Genomic DNA, 20,671 nt, shown 5'->3' with positions numbered 1-20,671 from the left:
TTATACTACTCTCATTGTCTCTGTTATCCTCAGCTAGAGAACTCTTATGGACTCAGTCATCTGAACTACAGGACAAGAATGTTCATATTGGAACCGGGTTAGAATTTTAAGCATATGTAAATTGTAAAGCAGCAAAGAAGAAAAAATATTTTACAAAGTAAAAATCAGGGTTAGGTTACCTCAGAGGAAATAAGTAGATCTCTGGATTCTCAGCCTGATTCAGTTTTTCTTGCAGACTCCCAGAGTGCTATCTAGACTTGTAGAAAGGCTTTTGTTCCCAGGGGTGAGTTTGTTTGTGATAAAATATACTATCTCTGGTTAGCAAGTGCCTTCCTCTGGTAGCTTTCATGACGGTGTTAAAAGGGAGGGGCAGCAGATGAGGCCAGACTTCCCAGACACAGAATTCCTCAATCAGTGAAAAGTAGCAGTGGTATTTCTGTACTTTAAGGCCAACAAAAGAAACCCAGAGGCCGTCTTGTTTCGACAGAGCCCGCCAAGGCAGTGACCGTGGTCTTTCAGGTCCAGAAACTAGCTTTTGTTTGAGAGACAAGGACTCCCTCAGGAATGGTTTCTCAGTAACAAGCCTTCATGGTGTACTTAAATATAAACCAGAGTGCCAGCAGAGAGGATGATGAGCCTTGTCCACGTAACACTCCTGGTTACAGTGACCAGATGCACTTGTCCCAGGCACGGTGTAGTTTTAGCTGCCAGTCTGTTACTGCAAAGGTCTTCCATGAAGAAGACACAGGAAGTAGACACCTCAGTAGAAAGGTAATTTAAGTGACAGCCAGAGCCTATACAGACATTTCTACACATTGAAGAATTTGACATTTCTGGATATATGCTAAGAATGTTGGTTATTTTCCCAAGAATTAAAAAAAAAACTGACACTTAATTTCCCTTTATTTTTGCATCACTTTTGATTTTTATTTTCTATTCTTTAAAAATAGTTTACATCAGATTAAAGTAATAAGCTTATTGTTTAAGCATCAAGTCCTGGAGTTTGTAAGAATTCAGAGAAGTTATGTCAGCTGGTTAGAGAATCCAAAGGAAAGCTTGGCGGTGGAGACAGTTGTACCAGATGCTGGGCCTTCTGTTCCAGGGTTGACCAGGGTTGACAGAAAAATGTCTAAGCAAACGTAGGTAACTGGAAGATTAGGTGGTCCACACGGGCATGGTGGTGAAGTGCTGAGTGAGGTTCGAGTTCCTGGAATCCGCCAGAAAGCTGATTGTGTGGGGAGGAAATGTCAGATTGCAGGATGGAGGCAGAAAAATGGGTGGAGCTTTGTGGAACTGGCAACCTGCTCATTTGCATTGTGTATTTTATATTTTTATCCTGTTTGAGGGGAAACCCTGGTGGTGTAGTGGTTAAGTGCTACGGTTGCGAACCCAAAGGGTTGGCAATTCGAATCCGCCAGGCGCTCCTTGGAAACTCTATGGGGTGGTTCTACTCTGTCCTATAGAGTCGCTATGAGTCGGAATCGACTCGACAGCACTGGGTTCTGGGTATCCTGTTTGAACGTGGCTTTACACTTCCCAGTACAGGCTGGACTTAGTGAGGAAAACCGAGAACCCGCAGGCATTACTCAAGCATGATGAAGTGTGTGTGTGAATTTTCTTTTTAATTCTTCTTCAGGCCCTAATAACAACAACCCTCAAACCTCAGCTGTTCGAGCTCCTACCCAGACGAACGGCTCTAACGTTCCCTTCAAGCCTCGAGGGAGAGAGTTTTCCTTTGGTAAATATGCTTTTTACTTTCGTGATTCAGTTTATTTTAAATAAAATAAATTAATAAGAATGCTTTATTTTACCAGGTGTATCGCTTTTTATTTAGTAAGTCAGTATATATTAGCACAGATTATAGAGCCAAACTGCCTGGGTTTAAATCCGACGCCACTGCTTTATAACTCTGCGACCTTGGCCAAGCTGCTTAACCTCTGCGTGCCTCATTTTCCTTAGCTGTGTATTGGGGATAACGTTACTTCCCACCTCCTAGAGTTATTATGAAGATTGTAAAGATCAAATCGTTTAAACTTTGTCTAGCACATAATAGACACTGTAATTGGTTTGGGGAGGGTGGTTTTTACCTTTTTTCTTTTTTTAGTTCATTTTACCATGTTTCATTTATTTGTAGCCAACACATACATTAGTAATATGGTAAACAGTTTAATAATTTACCAGGATTGGAGTAGTTGTCAAGACATGACATTTTTAAAAGCCTTAGGCGTTTTAAGTTTTATATTTCTTAAAGTGAAAAATTAGCTCAGATGCACAGTAAAATAAGATGACAAATCCCTGTCCCTGCCCCTATCCCTGTCCCTGGATGTGTATCGATAAGTATTACAAACAACCGTCTTTTATTTTACATGCAGAGGCCTGGAATGCCAAAATCACGGACCTGAAACAGAAAGTTGAAAATCTTTTCAATGAAAAATGTGGTAAGTTTATTTTGGAACATTGTGGAAATATTAGGTGGCTTTTTTTTTTTGTTCAGGAGGAGAAAGAACAGAGTATGACAACTCATGTTTAAATACAAAACTGTCGTTACAAGTGTGGGAGTTTTTGCAGGCTCGAATTTCACAGTTTCTTCCCAGTTTTTGAGCCACCAAAGTATTGAATAAAAGTTACTGTAATTAAAATGGGTGTGATTTTAGCACCTGCACTGTGTAATTGAAGATGCAGTTTTTTAAAACCTTTATTAGCTAAAACAAGACAAAGTTATAAATGTGGTATGTACGTAAGAAGTGTTCTGTTTTTTCGTGTGTCCTATAGGTGAAGCTCTTGGCCTTAAACAAGCTGTGAAAGTGCCGTTTGCATTATTCGAATCTTTCCCTGAAGACTTTTATGTGGAAGGCTTACCTGAGGGTGTGCCATTCCGAAGACCATCTACTTTCGGCATTCCAAGGCTGGAGAAGATACTTAGAAACAAAGCCAAGATTAAATTCATCATTAAAAAGTGAGTGAGTTAAAGAAGCCGGGAAGTGAAGTGGAGCAGTCCTGGCCGAGCTGATAAGAAGTTAAATGAAGGGAAGGAAGCAGGATTGGGAGTATCAGAGGGGTAGTAACGTGATGTTGCTAAACCTGCCCTTGTTACGTTTTTGCTGGTGGTGCTGCTGGAATCTGAGCAGCCTTCGGTTTTATAAAGGCGTTTTGCTTCTCCAGCTGACAGATATTTTTAATCTCTCTCCTTTATTTCATTGGGCATCTGTGAATTTGACTAACACTTGAAATACTGACACAAATAGGAATAAAATATATGTTGATGCCCAGTAATCATTTGAAATGAACTTCAGGTTTTCATTTCCTTGATATAAGGCTTACTCCTGAGCCACCCAGCGATTCTGTCAAGTAACCAAAGCTGTCGTGGCCTCGTGACGGCCGCCTTTTGCACGTTAGGTCAGGCTGCTGCTTCCTCCGGGAGGGACTCTTGTTCTTGTTTCACAGCCGCCTTGTGTCTCCGTGCCACATACATGGGGTCGTTCCTGTTCCCATTCCCCAGTCTAGCGCTGGTTCATTCCAGGATATTCTCAAACCGTGGGAAGATGCTGTTACAGCTTTGTATTGGGGTGGGATGGGGGGGCTGTCAAAGATGGGGCTGGGGGTGAATGTTAAAATTGCAATTTGTCTTTTTATGTTTGTTTCTTTAGATAATTGTGCCATTTCTGTTCTGCCATTACTAAGAATTGACTATATACTTACAAACAGTTACTGGTTTTTAAATCTTTCATATGTTGAATTGTGTGTGTGTGTGTATATATATATATGTTTTTTAAACTTTTATTAAAGCGCACATGATGTCTCTCTGTTGTTGTTTGTAGGCCAGAAATGTTTGAGACTGCGATTAAGGAGAGCACCGCCTCCTCTAAGAGCCCCCCAAGTAAGTGTCCTTGCTCAGAAAGCATGCTCTTAGACAGTCATGTAGAGCAGCGGGAAACAAAGCAGGAGAGCTGGCCGCAAGCGTGACCAGCACTGTGAGGACCCCCAGTGCTGAGTAACTGAGTCTCTGTGTGGCAGTGTGAGGACCCCCAGTGCTGAGTAACTGAGTCTCTGTGTGGCACTGTGAGGACCCCCAGTGCTGAGTAACTGAGTCTCTGTGTGGCACTGTGAGGACCCCCAGTGCTGAGTAACTGAGTCTCTGTGTGGCAGTGTGAGGACCCCCAGTGCTGAGTAACTGAGTCTCTGTGTGGCGCTCTGCTAACCACCCCCAGGACCAGAGCACACAGTCCTGCAGGTGGCTTGTTCACATTGGAATGACCAGGCAGACCGTGAAAAGAAATAATCCTGAACAAGACTGAGTTAAAATCCTGTCTTATGTAGCTTGGATTTTAAGCACATCATCCCCCGATGATGATTAATTTTTTAAAGAAATACTTAAAATAGAAAACAAATTCCCAGAAAACCAGAGGTCCGTGCAGTACTGGTTCAGGAGACGTGTCCTGAGTGGGACCTTTGGTAATAGAGCGCTCGTCTGAAGTGAGTCTCTAGTCACCTCTTTCTCTTTTTTAATTGTGGTGAAAATACACCAAAACATCAGCCAACACAACTTCTGCTGCTCGGTTATTAAAAGAAGGTTTGGCCATGTTTTCTGCGAATCCTAATCTAAAATTTCTATTTTAAGGGAAAATAAATTCATCGCCCAGTGTTAATACGACTGCATCAGGCGTTGAAGATCTTAACATCATCCAGGTGACGATTCCAGGTGTGCTCGCCCTGCCTCTGTGGTCACGTTTTCTGACATTCACGACGGGGATCACTGGGGTTTGTGCTGATCCTTCAGGGATCACTGCTACTGCCTTTTCCCTGCCCGTGCAGAGGTTGTTAGCTACGTACATGACCCATCATTATCTCTAGACAGCTCCTGTCTGTCAGCTATTGGACTTAGCAGGAGCCTAAACCTGCTGAGTGTCCACATGTCTCGCCTGTCATTTAATCTGTGTAAAACAGTAACTTGAAATTCTTCACAACAGGAATAAAGTTGTAGCATTTTCAGTGTGCTGTTATAATTTTAAATGTTTTCAATCTGGATTGGTACAAAAATGCTTAAATACAGAAAAACAGAAATCACATTAAACATACCTGCTCTGGTTTACTTGGAATTAAAAGTGCATTATTACGTTTTGGGTTTTCTCTTAATTTTTAAGATGATGATAATGAGAGACTGTCAAAAGTTGAAAAGGCCAGACAGCTAAGAGAACAAGTGAATGACCTCTTCAGTCGAAAATTTGGTAAGTTTTGCATTTGCCAAGTGCAGTTTGAAATAAGCGAGGCAATTTTGTTTTAATAAGATCTTTTCTATAGATCATGCTTAAGTAATTATAATCTCCATATAAGAAAGAAGCCCAAATGAAAAATAAGTCGTGTGTGTAGGTGGTGGGTTTTTTCGGGGGGCAGGTTGCTAAATATCTTCATAAGAAAACATTAACTGTGTTGTTGGTCAGTTTCCAAGTTGATAAAATAAAGGCTTATATTGTTTGAAGTACAGGAAGACCTTAGTTAACAGTGAAGACAATCTTAATTTAAAATAAATGCTTCCTTTTAAATACCTCATCTTGTGTTAAATTAATGTATGCTTTTATGTTTGTCTCATCACAGGGGAAGCAATAGGTATGGGTTTCCCTGTGAAAGTTCCCTACAGGAAAATCACTATCAACCCTGGATGCGTGGTGGTCGACGGCATGCCCCCGGGGGTGTCCTTCAAAGCCCCCAGTTACCTGGAAATCAGCTCCATGAGGAGGATCTTGGATTCTGCAGAGTTTATCAAGTTCACAGTCATCAGGTGAGTGAGGGTTTCTTGCTCGGCTCCGAGGGCATCTGAAGGTCAGGTGGCTGAGTCGTCTTCCAGGATACAGTCCTGTGCAGTGGTAGAGCCCTCACAGTTTAGTGTAATGAGTGCAATTATTACGATGTTCAATTCTCTTCTCCTGCCTGGGCTGACTTTTTAATCCCCTGATTTTTAAGGAAAGAGCCCTGGGGGTGCAGTGTTTAAGTCCTCAGCTGCTAACTGGAAGGTCAGCAGTTTGAACCTACCAGCCACGCTGGGAGAAAGATGCGGCGTCCGCTCGCGTAAAGATCTCAGCTTTGGAAACCCTGCGGGGCAGTTCTGCTCTGTCCTGTAGGGTCGCTGTGAGTCGGCATCAATTCGACACCAGCAGATTCTGGTTTCTGAGTCCGGGGTTGGCAAGCTGTGGCCCATGGACCAAATCTGCCTGTCACCTGTTTTATAAAGTTCTGTTGAGACACAGCCTCATATTGTCTGTGACTGCTTTTGAGTTATGATGATAAAGTTGAGTAGTTGTGACATACAGTATGGCCTAGAAAGCCTAAAATAGTTCTTGCTGGCCCTTTAAAGAAAAGGTTTGCTGGCCCCTGTCTTAAGGCATCTCAGCCTGGACTTCAGGTCAGACAGGGATTTGATTCCAAGTCAGCCATTTGTGAGCCATTTCCTTGTCTGTAAACGAGTATGATAATTGTTCCCTCAGTCCCAGGGCAGGACTGGCTGGATCTGCCCTCTAAGAGCCTTTGAGACTCAAATTCATTAATAGGTGATTGTCACAGTGCATATTCAGCGAGCATCCTTCTTTCCATCCACCCGTGCAAAAATCCCGAGCTGTCTTCACTCTTCTGCTCCAACCCCCAGAATCTTCCTGTCCTAAATCTACTCAGTCAGGTCATTGTCAGGTTCCCACAATCTCAGGAACAAATTGCTAAAGACTGGTGCTCAGAAATTTCTAATGTACTGATCCAGTCTTCCCTCTCAAGGCGCTTTCTCTCCACCGCTGGCACGCATCTCCCAGCCCCCTTTCCCTAAAAGCCTGTGTTTTTGTATCATTTCACCAGAGGTCGTTCTCCGTGCCCTTCTCAGGTGTCTGGCAGACAACCATCCATTCAACCATTTACCTAGATTTGCTCTATTTTTCCTGTTCCTGATTTTGTTTTCCCTTCATCTTCAATGTAGCATTTTCTCACAGTGTCCCTTTATTGGCTATTAATACACAAATCTCCCATCACATGATAAGGTAACATTTCTCATTCCAGCATGTAAGTGACATGGGTCAAATATTAGTTGAGTAAACACAACATACATGTAAATCCTTATAGAGTAGAAATAAACTGTTGAACCATTTGTTTCTCTCTTTAGACCGTTTCCAGGACTTGTGATTAATAACCGTGAGTATTTTGTGAAGACTTTCTGTTTGGTTTGTTTTGTCTGGTGTCTGTGTGTGTCACAAAAAGTAACAGGTTACTTCCCCTGAGGCGGTAATTGTGTAGGGCCACTGCTGTAGCCCTCAGTATCAGGCCCTTCCTAGAAGTTACGTTGGACCGATTTCTTAACTTAAATCTTTGGTTTACTTTATTACAACATGGTAATGAGAATAGCACCCACATGGGGGCGTAGAGTGTTTTTAGTAACTCGGCATATGTAAAACGCCTGACATAGGGGTCAGTGGGCTCCTGCCTGTGTGTGTGAATGAAGAATTAGAACACAGCCGCGCCCGTTTGTTTAAAGACCCAGTGGAGTAGTCGCAGCAGAGACCAGGTGGCCTGAAAAGCCTGAATATTTACTAACCTGGAACAGTGCCTGGCTCAGGCTGTGCTCGGTAAATACAATCTGTGGTTGCTGTTGTTATTACTGCTCCCACCGCTGCCGCCGCTGTTATTACCCTTCCTGTTATTATATAGGAAACCCTGGTGGCGTAGTGGTGAAGAGCTCGGCTGCTAACCAAAAGATCGGCAATTCGAATCCACCAGACGCTCCTTGGAAACCCTATGGGGCAGTTCTCCTCTGTCCTATAGGGTCACTGTGAATTTAATGACAAGAGGAGGTCATTCGGTGTGGTTTACTTGCGTGTGTCAGTATTTAAGCACGGTGCCTGGCACATACTGAGCACTCAGATATTGTTGAGTGAGCCAATCTAAGTGGCCTTCTATTTCCCTAGTGTTCGTATCATTTTAGGTAGTATTTTGAACAAGTCTTAGTTGTGTTGGCACGTTTTGTATTGTTCTATTAACGTTAAAAACTTAGAAAAATGAAAATCTTTCTCTTCTGACACCTTCAGCATTCCAGTAAAATTCATTTATTTAGTCTTTTTTTCCCGTTAAAATTATCGTTCCAATTCTTTAAAATCCGCTTACATTTAACTACCCAACTCAGCTCACTCAGTAGGAAGTAAGCTGCATGAGTTTCTTGCTCAGTGTCCCTTGACCATTGAGCGGAGAGCCCGTGGCTCCGGCTTTGCCCCTTGACCTGGGAAGTCACGTAGTGATCACACCTGCCCTGGAGGGTTGTTCCTGTCTGCCTCCTGCTGTTGACCCTGTTCTTTGACCTTCACTCTTGAGTGTCATGGGTTTAGTTAACATCTCTCCTGCCTCAAAGTTCTGAGATTCAGAGTTTATCCCCAAATGTATTTGTTTGTGCCCTAAACATGAGGTGAGTTCATTTTTTATAGTTCCTGGTTTTAGTGAAGCTTCTCATGCAGCGTCTGTCTTGGCAGGTGTCTCAGTATCTGGGAACGTCAAGAGGGGCCTACCCTCCTTCATCGAGCTTCAGCCGTTTTTGTGACACTGAGTTTAAGCACACTGGGGAACTTGTGTCGTTTCAAGAAATCCCGTGCTTTATTTATCCCAGTTCATTGTCTTCTATGCAGTGTTCTTTTTTTATTTATCCCAGTTCATTGCCTTCTGTGCAGTGTAAGTTTTAGTTTCCAAAGAATGTTACATTCTAAGCCGACCTGCCCCTAAGTTTATGTTTAAAAGGTTAAATTTTGTTCTTCCTCAGGGACAGTGGTCTATGAGATAGATGCGTGATGATGACTATTAGTGATTCCAAATGTTCGTCCCATTCTTGGGGATAAAGAAAAGGGTGTCTGTTACGTCAGGCTTGGATCATGAGGATACAGAATATATATAAAAATGCTTTTCAGATGGAACAGCATGTCATTAAATTATTATCATTTAAACTAACCTGCTTTATTTTCAGAGTTGGCGGATCAGAATGAGTCAGAAGGCCCAGTGATACAAGGTAAACAGAACGTTGTGGAAAGCGGAAACATCCCTGCCTGTGCCACTGGCCACATACCGTTTGTGGCCTCACGTGCTTACACTTCCCAGCCCTGAGGAGGCTCAGTCACAAGGCGCACACACACTCCATCTTGGTCTCTGCGACTCCATACTCGGAAGCCTTATAAACTCAAGCTGTGGGTCCTGACTGAGAATTGTGGGACACGTACCGCTTGATCCCACAGCTGCGTGTCAGGCATCATGTCAGGAACCCCAGGACTGCTGGTGTAGAGTGAAATGTCAGAAGGGTCGACTCTTTAACTTCAGCCTTTATGCCCTTAGTCTCTAATGGTTGCTTTAGACGTGAGTTACTGAGCCAAAGTTGGGTTGGTGTTTCAAATTGGTTAGAAATGTGGTTTTAAAAACCCCGTAGAAACACGTGGATAAGCCAGCTGAGCCTTTGTTTTCTTTTCACTCTAAAAATCATGGAAAGTAATGAAAGGCTTTTACGCAACGGGAGCCCACAGAGGAAGAAACAAAAAACATGAAGAAGACACTTCTTGTTTTCATTGTAGAGATGTATTAAGATTGTATGCTAACTAGTGTATTTCCAAAAAGTGGAATTTCCAGTGTACAGTTGCGTAATTGTGTGTTCTGTGAGTCTGTGGCCTTTGTTTGATCTTAGTCTTACGCTTCGTTTGCAACACCTGGACAGCCTCCTCTCTTCTCCCCTCCAGGCTCTTTAAATAATTTAAAGCACCTTGTGTGAGCTGTTCAAGTAAACCTTCTTGTGTTTCTCTTTAGAATCAGCTGAGCCAAGCCAGTTGGAGGTTCCCGCAACAGAAGGTAAAAGGATAGTTTGGTTGTAAAAAACAAAGCAAAACAAAACTAGAGGTCCTTAAAACTTTTATTAGGACAAAGGATTAATTGTGTTTTTAAAACCGTTTGACTAGAGCTGTGTGGTGGTTTTGTTCCCTTGTTTGTAGTCCATACAGAAACATTGTATTCAGAGATGGCTCTTGGGTTCCTTTGCTCCCTTTTCCTTAGATGACTGGCAGTGAATTCTAGAACAGCTCAGGGACTGCTATATAGCATGGGTAGTATGTGTCCTTTAAATACAGATAAAGAATATGTCTTACTTTGAAAATGTAAGTAACAAAATGTAGAATTTACTGCTAGAGAAATACTGCTGTCTCCCAGCAAATGTTACCATTTTAAGTATCTCGTAATTCTTAGTTAAATCTTTTCTCAGTAGATAGTTTGATATGCAGGTTTGCATTAATAGTATAATTACTCAATACCCTTTTGCCTCTCTTAATAGAAGTAAAGGACACTGATGGAAGCTCTCAGATCAAGCAGGAACCGGACGCCACGTGGTAGACTCTTCCCTCCAGGTAAGTCAGCTTTTGTGTCCATGTGCCAGGTAGTGTCCCTCTACACCCACCTGCCTAGTCACTAGTTACTGTGATTTCCCTCCTTCTGCCGTAAAATGGCAGCCCCGCCTTCAGGGGTGCAGAGTCCAAGTGTAAGGCTTCCTGATGGTTTGAGCTAGAACATTCAGTTAGAAAGATTTGTCCTGAATGAATACATGTCTCTCAGTCAAAGATAGAAAAGCACTTTTCCCTTAAAGGAAAATGTTCTTGTTTTTCTTTCTGTTGAGCAGGGTGACCTTTTACCCTGCTTTTGGGCCTCGCTGCAAGTCAGTATCTATCGTTCCACAGACTCAGTGTTTCCTAACCATAATAATAGGGTTTGTCGATTCCGGCTCAGCTGCCCCAGCCCACTGTGCATCGTGCACAACTGAGTTACAAGCCTGATTGCTGCAGACTTCATGAACTTGGCCAGGCTGTTGACAGGAGGGGTAGCAGTAGACCAGGAGTGAGAAAGCCCCGGTTCTCACGTCCTGTCTGACCTTCCTGAGCTTGGCCATCCGGGACTTTAGCGACAGTTACGGCACACAGCTGGACGTTGGTGGGCTGTGGTCTGTGCTTGGCAGTGGATCTTCTATGCCGCGACTTTTGTTACACTGGGATTTACCTTGTACTGTCAGTGGGTGGACTTAAGGTTTCCTATCGTTTTATGACTACGTGTGAACCCAAGTGGTTTTGATCAAAATTTGACACTTAAATTGGGCCTTCGTGAATGTTTCGTTCCTATAATCGGGCTAACCTGTTCACCTGTTTGTTTTCTCCCCCATTTCAGCCTAAAGCATCAGTGGTCGAGAAGAGCTTTTGGACCGATAACTGCCCGAGCTGTGTAATATACTTGTATAACAGAAATACCTTCTATACAAACCTTTTTTTCTACTTTTAGATAGAAATGTCTACTTTTTCAGCAGTTCTGTGAATTGAATTAAAGAGCAGCGTGACTGTAGATTTGGAATGGCTGTTTACTTGGGAATGTATTATAAGGATTTTACAGCAATGCTGGAAAAACGACAGGGAACATGACAGGTTCTTTGTGTATCGGCAGAGCCCTCAGCCACGGGTTTGTGTTCCCATCAAGTGAAGAGCTCTCCTCCTGGGACATCTCAGCTTCTGCAGCGAAGAAGACACCTGTGATAGTTCAGTTCTGTAGTTTTTTCTATTTGAAAAATCACTTAAATGATCCTTTGTTCACGGTTCTTCTCAATGACTGAGTGAACAGTTAGTATCTGTATATTTGACTAAACCTTTTCCTAAGCTATCTATCATGGTTCCTATGTTTTTTTATCCTAATTAAAAAAAAACATCTGGCTCACCTAACAGTCGGTAAGAGGTCAGTACCTCGCGTGTGGGTTATAGATGAATAACAGAACTTCTTCCACTTTGATTTTTGGCCAAATAAAGTGCATGGTGTATCAGAAGTTCAAGGTCAGGTGTGAGTGTTCGGGGAAGCTAAATGACACTAAAGCCTCACTGTCATGTAACCAGCCTCTCGTGGCGTGGAATTCTTTGGAACACTGCTCCAACTTGGGTCAGGCTCAAGGGTTTTCATCGCCTTCATTATTTTATATTTCTTCTTGTAACACTGAGGCTCCGGTGTGGGGAGGAAGGGGTCAATAAGCTAATTCTACACCCTTTAATATCTGTAGGCGAGTCTTACCTGTGTTGAGATTTCACAAACAATGAGAGTTGTAAAATACCAGCTATATGAAAAGCTAGCGTCTGTGATGGCATAGAGTTTCATTAGCTTTATCACTATTCACCACGGAGAATCATATTACATGGTAGCAGAAATAGGCATTTTTATGTGTTGCTTATATTTTACCTCAAATTAAATTGTAGATATAGGGTAATAAATAAAATCCATCCATGCCTTTCACACACTAATTCATTTCTTTTTAAAATGTGTTCATGATTCTGTTTCGGGAGGCTTTTGGGTGGCTTGGTGGTAGGTGGAACGCTGGCAGTGTTCAGAGCTTGGGTGCCTCCTAAAAACACCACTGCTCGTGGTGTTCCTGAGACCACTGTGTTTATCTGGTCTGAGCTGGAACCCTCAGCTTTGTATCTGTGACATGTCACCTGTGCGGATGGAGAGCAGCTGAAGTGTGACTTGGGGTCAGAACTCCCTCCCCCAGTAGAGCACCTGCATAAGCCCCTCACACCTAGAAACAAGCTGGCTGTAGGTTTCTTCTCTCCTCCCTCCTGCTGGTGTGCGCTCAGGGAAAGCAAAACGAACTCTTCCGGAGCTGCCAAACAGCACGCAGAGGCGGCGGCTCGGCAGGGGAATCCTGTGGTTCCCTTAAGGTGTCTTTAAGTCTTGCTCCTTCACTCTCATCTCTGTGCCATCTGCTAGAGAGTCGTATCCATCGAAAGGCTGGTTTTAGAGGGAATTAAGCTCTTGTATGTAACCCTTTATGCAGCCCTTGTTTTAACACAAGTTTTGTGCAGTTATGGAACCAGGGAGGTGTATTTATCTCAGTGTCCTGTCAGGATGAGTGTGTAATTCCATATGTGTATGTATGTATGTGTACACACACAGTGCACAGTATATATGAAAGCACTCGTTTGAATGTTCTCAGATCTGCCCGGTGGATCAGTTTCTGGGTCCTGAAAAAGCAGCACAGGGTCAGTCTGCTTCATCTTCCTCGTGGTAACTTTTTTAGGCTTGAGGAGTGCTCTCCTGTCTCATCCTCATCTCCTCGAAGCTAAACAGGCCCAGTTTCTTACAGAAATTTGAGCTCAGACCAGAGGGCGCTGTCGGTGCGTCCGTCTTCCACTGGATGAACGTGGAGGTGGAAGTCCCAACTCTCAAACTCTCACAGTCCTCTGAAGCCGTGTCCCAACCTCTGCCTGCAGCTGGTAAAGAGTCGCTGTAGCAGCAGTGTTTCCTGGTGGGGGAGGACTGCCTGACCACGCTAACCCCCAGTCAGCAGTGGCAAAGTTAACCCTGCGCTCAGGGCCATGGACCCGTTAAAAATAGGTGACGGTGAAGCCCTTGCCTGCTTAGTCGGAGCCCAGTAACATCTACAAGAAGAAACCTTCAGCTACCTGCTCTGATTAGTGGCTCATTCTTGAATGCGCAGCTGATAAATAGCATGATTCTTGTGGGGAGGGATGGTTAAAGTTACCTACTAAAATACTAGCTCAGTAAAGACTGGATTGAAAAATACAATAACAGCTGGTTCTCGTTATTTACAGTAACTGTTCTGTAAAGTTCCTGTGAACACTGAATTGGTCAACCTCAGTTGGACGTTTCTCACCGCCCTGTGTATGCCCCTGTCTGCCTTGGGAGTATTTTCAGTGAATGGGTGGGTTTGTAAATACAGAACCCACCGGGAATAATGGCTGTTGACTACCATTCACATAGGCATCTTCAGGAATTTCAATGTGCTTGCTTCTTCTGGAACAACTTCCCAATTCAAGGTCAAGCAATTATTTTACCAGGCAGTGTTGTAGAGTGACAGGGAACAGACTGTGACCATAGTATCCAAACTCTCACTTCTGGACAGCTGCTGCTGCTGTAGCTGTCGGGCACCATCGAGTCGGTCCCGACTCACAGCGACCCTATGCACAACAGAAGGAAGCACTGCCCGGTCCTGTGCCATCCTCACAGTCGTTAACACTTGAGCCCATTGTTGCACCCACTGTGTCGCTCCATCTCATTGAGGGCCTTCCTCTTTTTCGCTGACTCTCTATTTTACCAAGCGTGATGTCCTCCAGGGACTGACCCCTCCTGAAAACACGTCCAAAGTATGTAAGGTGCTGTCTGAGCATCCTTCCAAGGAGCATCCTGGTTGTGCACATTAACACCCCAAGCCCTGGTCTAAATGATTTCAAGGGACTTGGTTCGCTGAACAGTCAGTGGGCAGATGGCTGTCACACGCCAGATGGGTATCTCCTCCAAGGGCCCTGTTGGACACCCGCCATCCTAAGTGGACGCCCAGTTTCCGGCCTTGAATTTTGGAGATATGTTCTCCTGTGGATGTGGAGGGAAGGAGGGCAGGGTTTTAGAAATTGAGATGACCTGCTTGTTGGTTTCTTTGATGTAGCCGTCTTCCCTGCACTTCTTGGACCTGGCCTTGTCAGTCCAGTAGCATGACCACAGGTGGGGCAGTTTATCCTGTGTTTGGACTCAGTGTTGCTTTCCTCTGCCTCTGACATTTGGGCCCTTTTTCTTTCCAGAATGTGGTAAGAGGCTCACCAGTTGCCTATACTTCTACTTTGTGGCTGCCAGTCTTGACTCAGAGGTCAGAATTGAAAGCAGCTTGTGGCTGGTTGTAGAAATCATGTGTCCCCAAGTCTGCTGGGCTGGTGACAATAAACAGCATGTGGACCTAGCCTGGCTGTTCCAGAGGGACTTCCTCACCACAGGACTGGGTTAAAGACAGCAAAAAGGACTGAGTGGCCTGTGGTTTTCCTCCGCGTCCCTCCCAGCAGTGTAGTGATGTTGGTGGCTCCTTCCACCCCACCTCCCTACCCAATATATCTTGTGGTTTTATTTGGGGAAGTATGAGGAAGGTTTGAGCACTGAAAACAAGCTGTGATACAACACCAGTTTGTAAAGGTGTTTCCTGCCCAGTTTACTTCTAAGAAACAGTAGATGCCTGACAGGTATCATGTACCCTCACATCTGTTCGGGATCCCAAAGCGGCGCGTTTAAAGCCTCCGGGAGCCCAGTCAGTAATGGGCAGGATCAAAGACCAGGCCCTCATCAGCGCCTGAGGACCTGGACAGAAGTGGCTCCTGCCCACTTCAGCAAAGGAACCCTGGGCCCACCTCCCAGAAGCTTGACTGTTACAGTTTAGATGGTCTGTGTAAATCCTCAATCTATGGGATCAGTGTTCTGTAACCTAGGACGTTTGTCCTCCCCGCTATTAAAGTCCTCCAGGAAAAGTCCTTGAGTAAAGACATCCAATGTAGGCGTCCAAGACAGCAGTGTGGAGCAGACGACCCAGTGTGTTTGGGAAGCTGCAGAAAGTGCTAAAGTCAGCCGGCCTCGAGTGGCCTTCATGAAACAAGCATCAGGCCTACAGGGTGCGGTGGTTGGTCCTGGTGCTTGATGGAAGATGGGTTCCCCAAGTCTGCAGTCCCCTGCCCCCAACAACCCCAGGCCCTGTATCTGCCCTGGGAAGTGACATAGGCACCTCACCTCTACAAGTACCACACTACCCAGACCAACTGCCCCCTGACTTCTCTGCTCCTGTGTGTCTGCTGGAGAGCTGGTGACTGGGTCTTGAGGCCCATTGTTTCCCTGGGATAAGTTTAAGCCACCAAAACCCTTTGTGGCAGCAGCATGCTGCTAATTAAAGGGGTTGGTTGGTGAGCTTTGAATAACCAGGCGATTCACCCAGGCCTAGTCAGAACAGTGTCAGCCTGGAGTGGGCTGAGGGAGGACATAGGCCAGTGCCTGGGATCTCCCCAGCCCAGGTGGGGTCTGCCAGGAGAGGCCCCTTTCATCAGACAAGCGTGGGCTGAGGCTCACTAGGTGCTGGGAGCAATGGCAGGCAGACCAAGCCCTGCCCCGAGGACTCAGTGCTGTCCTCAGGCTGGCCTGTCCGGGACCGGGACAGTCATGGTTCCTGAAGGTCATCCCCCTACACCCCAACCCACTGCTCCAGCCCACACAGCCCTGGGCAGAGCCCGATCCAGGCTGAGCTCTACCTGCCCCAGCCCAGGGCTGCACAGCCCTCCCACAACTCTGCCGAGAGTCCCCAACCTGTTACTGGTCCCAGGGACTGGCCCAAGGTCTGGCGTGGTGATCTGGCTGCTGCTTGCTCAGGACAGGGCAGCAGGAAGGGCTTAGGTTACATGTGGGGAAGAACCGCCCCATAGCAAGAGCTAATACGTCCCAGCCCAGGACAGAAAACCCCAGAGGGCATAGCCCACCTGGGCCTCACACCCTGGCACGGATGCTGTCCTCACACCTTGTTGCTGCTGGTTGTTTCCTGGTGAAGCAGCTGGCCAGCTCAGCCCATGTGGGGAAACCCAAGTGCCTGAGGTGGGAGAAGGTGGCATCTGAAAAGAGGCCTCCCCTGCAGCCTGGCCTGACAGGAGAAACTCAACTCCTTCCTTTGGAGCCTTCATGGAAGACTGGCCCCTCCCTCGTAAGCCCCACACACCGTTCATTCGTGCCCATGTTCAAGAGCAAGACGGGGTGCCCGGTGGTTCAGATCATTAGCTTGAGATCCAGACTGGGTTCGAGTTCCACCTCTGCCCTACCAGTAGTGTGGCATCCTGCAACTTATTTACCTCTGTGCCTCAGTTTTCCCATCTGTAACGTGGGGGTAATAATAGAGCCAACCCGATAGACTCACTGTGAGGGTGAAAAGTGATCATAAATACAAAGCACTTTAATAGTACCTCACACAGGGTGAGTCCTTCCTGTTAGCACTCAACAGAAGGTGGGAGGATTCAGGGCTCTGGTGTTACTCTAATATCTGGCGGATGGCTATATTCTAATACCTGGTGGTGGTTGTATTCTAATACCCGGGGGGTGGTTGTATTCTAATACCCTGGGGGTGGTTGTATTCTAATACCCAGGGGGTGGGGTAGTAGTAATCTAATACCCTGGGGGTGTTTATATTCTAATACCAGGGGTGGTTACCTAGATGTGTATAATAATTACACTTTTATAATAGTTAAGCAGTACATTTTTCTTCAGTTTTCTATATATTTCACAATAAAAGGGCTTAAGAATTTGTATCCTCTGTTAGTGTATTTTTCTATTCGTTACCTCCTTCATTTTTGTTCATTCCTTTTTTTCCTTAATCATTCAGTCACTCACTTGCTCCATCCATGCTTTAAAGTAAATGCTACCTTCCTGAAGGTCCATCTGAGGTCACACCTGAGTGCAGAGGTGCTGGACTGCCGAGTCGACTCAGGGACCTGGGGGCCCAGCTGAGACCCACAGCTCAGCCTCCAAAGGACAGAGCAGCCTGGCCAGGCGGTTGCACCGAAGTGGAAAGACCGCTGGAGGAGGGGCAGGGAGGAAGTGCCAGGGGCCAGTGACCCTTGCCCAGTAGGGTTCTGTTTGCCCCCACCGGCCCCGCCAGGCAGGCTTCCTCCCCCAGCCCTCTGCAGGCCCAGGCCTGTCTGGCCAGGTGGGCAGCAATGGGAGGCTGGCCTCCGTTCTGGGACCTTTGAGGCAGCCTGGTTTGGGACAGGAAAGACCAGAGACAGGGAGGGGACACTTCCCAAACGGCTGGTCAGATGCAGACACCTCGGCAGAGTGAGCCCAGTGCCCCGTGCTGCCAGGGGTGCCTCCAGAATCCTAGTCAAGAGAGCAAGGATGCGCATCAGGTGACCCCACTGTGAGCAATTGTTTTAAGCTCCTTGTGGATGTAAAACACCCCGACAGGAAAGCATCCCCGCATCTTCTGTGTGTGGGGCTGGATTAATTCTCAGAAAGTGGGTGCACCATGTAGTCAGCCTCCTCATCACTTGCCATATCCTGCCTCTCCGGTCACCCGCATATCACCCTCACCGCCGTCGTCAGCACCCTGCCTTCCGCACCACGGATGGGCTGCGGCAGATTCCTGAAGAAGTGCCGTGTGCCTGGAGCTGTTCCCTGCCCTTCGTGTGGTGTCCTGTTGAATCCACCTGTCCTGTATCATCCATGGAAAGGACCAGAAAAAGGGCTTCCAGAGCTGATCCCACTCCGAGCTGGTGACGTCTGGGGACAGGGAAGAGGCGGTGAAGGGGGGCTTCTCACTGCAAGTGTACCTATCAAGAGACTGTCTCAGAACAGAGGGAACGGACCCTGCATCTCTTGATAATAAAAACCGGGAACAATGGGGACCTTGACAGAGTTGTGTTAGCTGTCACAAAACAGTATGTCTCTGCCCCCCCACCAGACCCCAGCCCTCGCCCCCCGTGTTCTGGGGTCCCTACGCTCTCAGAGCAAGCCCTCGGTGTGGGCCACCTTTGCCATCTCTCAATCTCGTCCACTTCTTGCAGTTGCCCATCTGGGTCGCAGGCTGTGTCCTCGCCTGGGCTACCAGGGGGTGCAGAGGTGCAGGACAGGCCTGCCAGCGCCGTCTAGTGTGAGGCCACTTGCCGCGTGACCTGGGCCGAGTTCTACAACCTCAGAGCCTCCCAGGCCTCTGGGGAAGCAGTACTATCTGCAGCTTTAAGTGAGTTCATGTCACCAGCTCACCGCCTTACTGTTTCCACCTGCACGTCTGCACTCGCTGCCATACACCTGCCAGCTCCCCCTCCACTGGCTTACAGCTCTGCACCTCCCCTCTTCATTCCAAATACCCTTCCTCACAGACCTGATGGCCCCATTTCATCCAGGAAGGAACAGAGTCAGCTCTAAGGAGCGATTTCCTGAAGGCAAAATCAGAATTTGAACTCAGGCCTCGCTCAAGTTTTATGCCACGTCAGTCTCAGCTGCCACGCCAAGTCAGCCACTTGAGGCTGCACGTATAATCCCATGGAGGCTGCCTTCGCTCAGTGAGCCACTCAGTCAGGGTCCAGGTATTGACGAAGGGCCACTAAGTGCCACACACTAGTTCTGGGGCTGGAGCCCTTGTTGAAACAGGCCAAGTTGTTTCCTCAGGAAGCTCAACTCTGGTAGAGAGAGACTAGTGAGAAAAAAGTCTATATATAGATATAGATACTACTGATAAAGATCAAAGACTACAGGCTTCAGTATGGATTACACCTCAACATAAAACAAAAATACAACTGGAAATAAGCAATATAAAAAATACATATATCAAAAAAATAATGGCGAAAAGATTGAAGTTGTGAAGGATTTCATTTTACTTGGATCCACAGTCAACACCATGGGAGCAACAGTCATGAAATCAAAGGATGAATTGCACTGGGCAAATCTGCTTGAAAAGAGCTCTTCAAAGTGTTAGAAAGCAAAGATGTCACTTTGAAGATTGAGGTGCATATGACCCAAGCCATGGTGTTTTCAATCCCCTTATACGCATGCAAAAGCTGGACAATGAATAAGGAAGACTGAGGAAGAATTGACGCCTTTGAATTACGGTGTTGGCAAAGAATATTGAATATACCATGGACTGCCAGAATGACTATGGATAACACTGCGACGAATGGGAATCGCAGAACACTTAATTGTGCTCATGAGGAACCTTTACATAGATTAAGAGGCAGTTGTTTGGACAGAACAAGGGGATACTGATTGGTTTAAAGTCAGGAAAGGTGTGTGTCAGGGTTGTATTCTTTCACCATACCTATTTTTTTTAATTTAATCTGTATGCTGAACAAATAATCCGAGAAGCTGGACTATATGAAGAAGAACGGGGCATTAGGACTGAAGGAAGACTCATTAACAACTTGCGTTATGCAGATGACACAACCTTGCTTGCTGAAAGTGAAGAGGACTTGAAGCACTTACTAATGAAGATCAAAGACCACAGCCTTCAGTATGGATTGCACCTCAACATAAAGAAAACAAAAATCCTCACAACAGGACCAATGAGCAACATCATGCTAAACGGAGAAAAGATTGAAGTTGTTAAGGATTGCATTTTACTTGGATCCACAATCAACAGCCATGGAAGCAGCAGTCAAGAAATCAAAAGACACATTGCATTGGGTAAATCTGCTGCAAAGGACCTCTTCAAAGTGTTGAAAAGCAAAGATGTCACCCTGAAGACTAAGGTGCGCCTGACCCAAGCCATGGTATTTTCAATCACATCATACGCATGTGAAAGCTGGACAATGAATAAGGAAGACCAAAGGAGAGTTGACGCCTTTGAATTGTGGTGTTGGTGAAGAATATTGGATATACCACGGACTGCCAAAGGAACGAACAAATCTCTCTTAGAAGAAGTACAACCAGAATGCTCCTTAGAGGCAAGGATGGCGAGACTGCATCTTACATACTTTGGACAAGTCATCAGGAGGGATCAGTCTCTGGAGAAGGACATCATGCTTGGCAGAGTACAGGGTCAGCGGAAAAGAGGAAGACCCTCAACGAGGTGGATTGACACAGTGGCTGCAACAATGAGCTCAAGCATAACAACGATTGTGAGGATGGCTCAGGACCGGGCAGTGTTTCATTCTGTTGTGCATAGGGTCACTGTGAGTCGGAACCGACTCGACGGCACCTAACAACAACACCACCACAAGAATTAATGAGTCTGTCTTGGAAGAGGTACAGCCTGAATGCTCCTTACAAGCAAGGATGTCACATATTTTGGACATGTTATCAGAAGGGATCTGTCCCTGGGGAAGGACATCATGCTTGGGGGAAAACCCTCAAGGAGATGGAT

The 20,671-nt window shown here is 45.9% G+C and overlaps 1 protein-coding gene across 2 annotated transcripts in view; it reads left to right on the top strand.

The window, feature by feature from the left end:
* Positions 1-13,617, top strand: part of LOC126087354 (general transcription factor II-I) — a 138,715-nt gene extending 125,098 nt beyond the window's left edge. For both annotated transcript variants that reach the window (XM_049904760.1, XM_049904759.1), the window contains 12 exons: positions 1,637-1,738; positions 2,373-2,438; positions 2,773-2,956; positions 3,819-3,877; positions 4,619-4,699; positions 5,142-5,225; positions 5,593-5,776; positions 7,139-7,167; positions 8,978-9,019; positions 9,802-9,843; positions 10,319-10,391; positions 11,200-13,617. In XM_049904760.1, the coding sequence (XP_049760717.1) occupies positions 1,637-1,738; positions 2,373-2,438; positions 2,773-2,956; positions 3,819-3,877; positions 4,619-4,699; positions 5,142-5,225; positions 5,593-5,776; positions 7,139-7,167; positions 8,978-9,019; positions 9,802-9,843; positions 10,319-10,377 (932 nt within the window). In that variant the 3' untranslated portion in view covers positions 10,378-10,391; positions 11,200-13,617. The remainder of the gene's footprint in view (positions 1-1,636; positions 1,739-2,372; positions 2,439-2,772; positions 2,957-3,818; positions 3,878-4,618; positions 4,700-5,141; positions 5,226-5,592; positions 5,777-7,138; positions 7,168-8,977; positions 9,020-9,801; positions 9,844-10,318; positions 10,392-11,199) is intronic.
* Positions 13,618-20,671: the final 7,054 nt, after the last annotated feature.

The sequence above is a fragment of the Elephas maximus genome, chromosome 12, assembly GCF_024166365.1.
Source record: "Elephas maximus indicus isolate mEleMax1 chromosome 12, mEleMax1 primary haplotype, whole genome shotgun sequence".
Lineage (NCBI taxonomy): Eukaryota > Metazoa > Chordata > Mammalia > Proboscidea > Elephantidae > Elephas > Elephas maximus.
The sequence above is the reverse complement of the archived record's forward strand: the minus strand, read 5'-3'. Positions and strand labels throughout refer to the sequence as shown.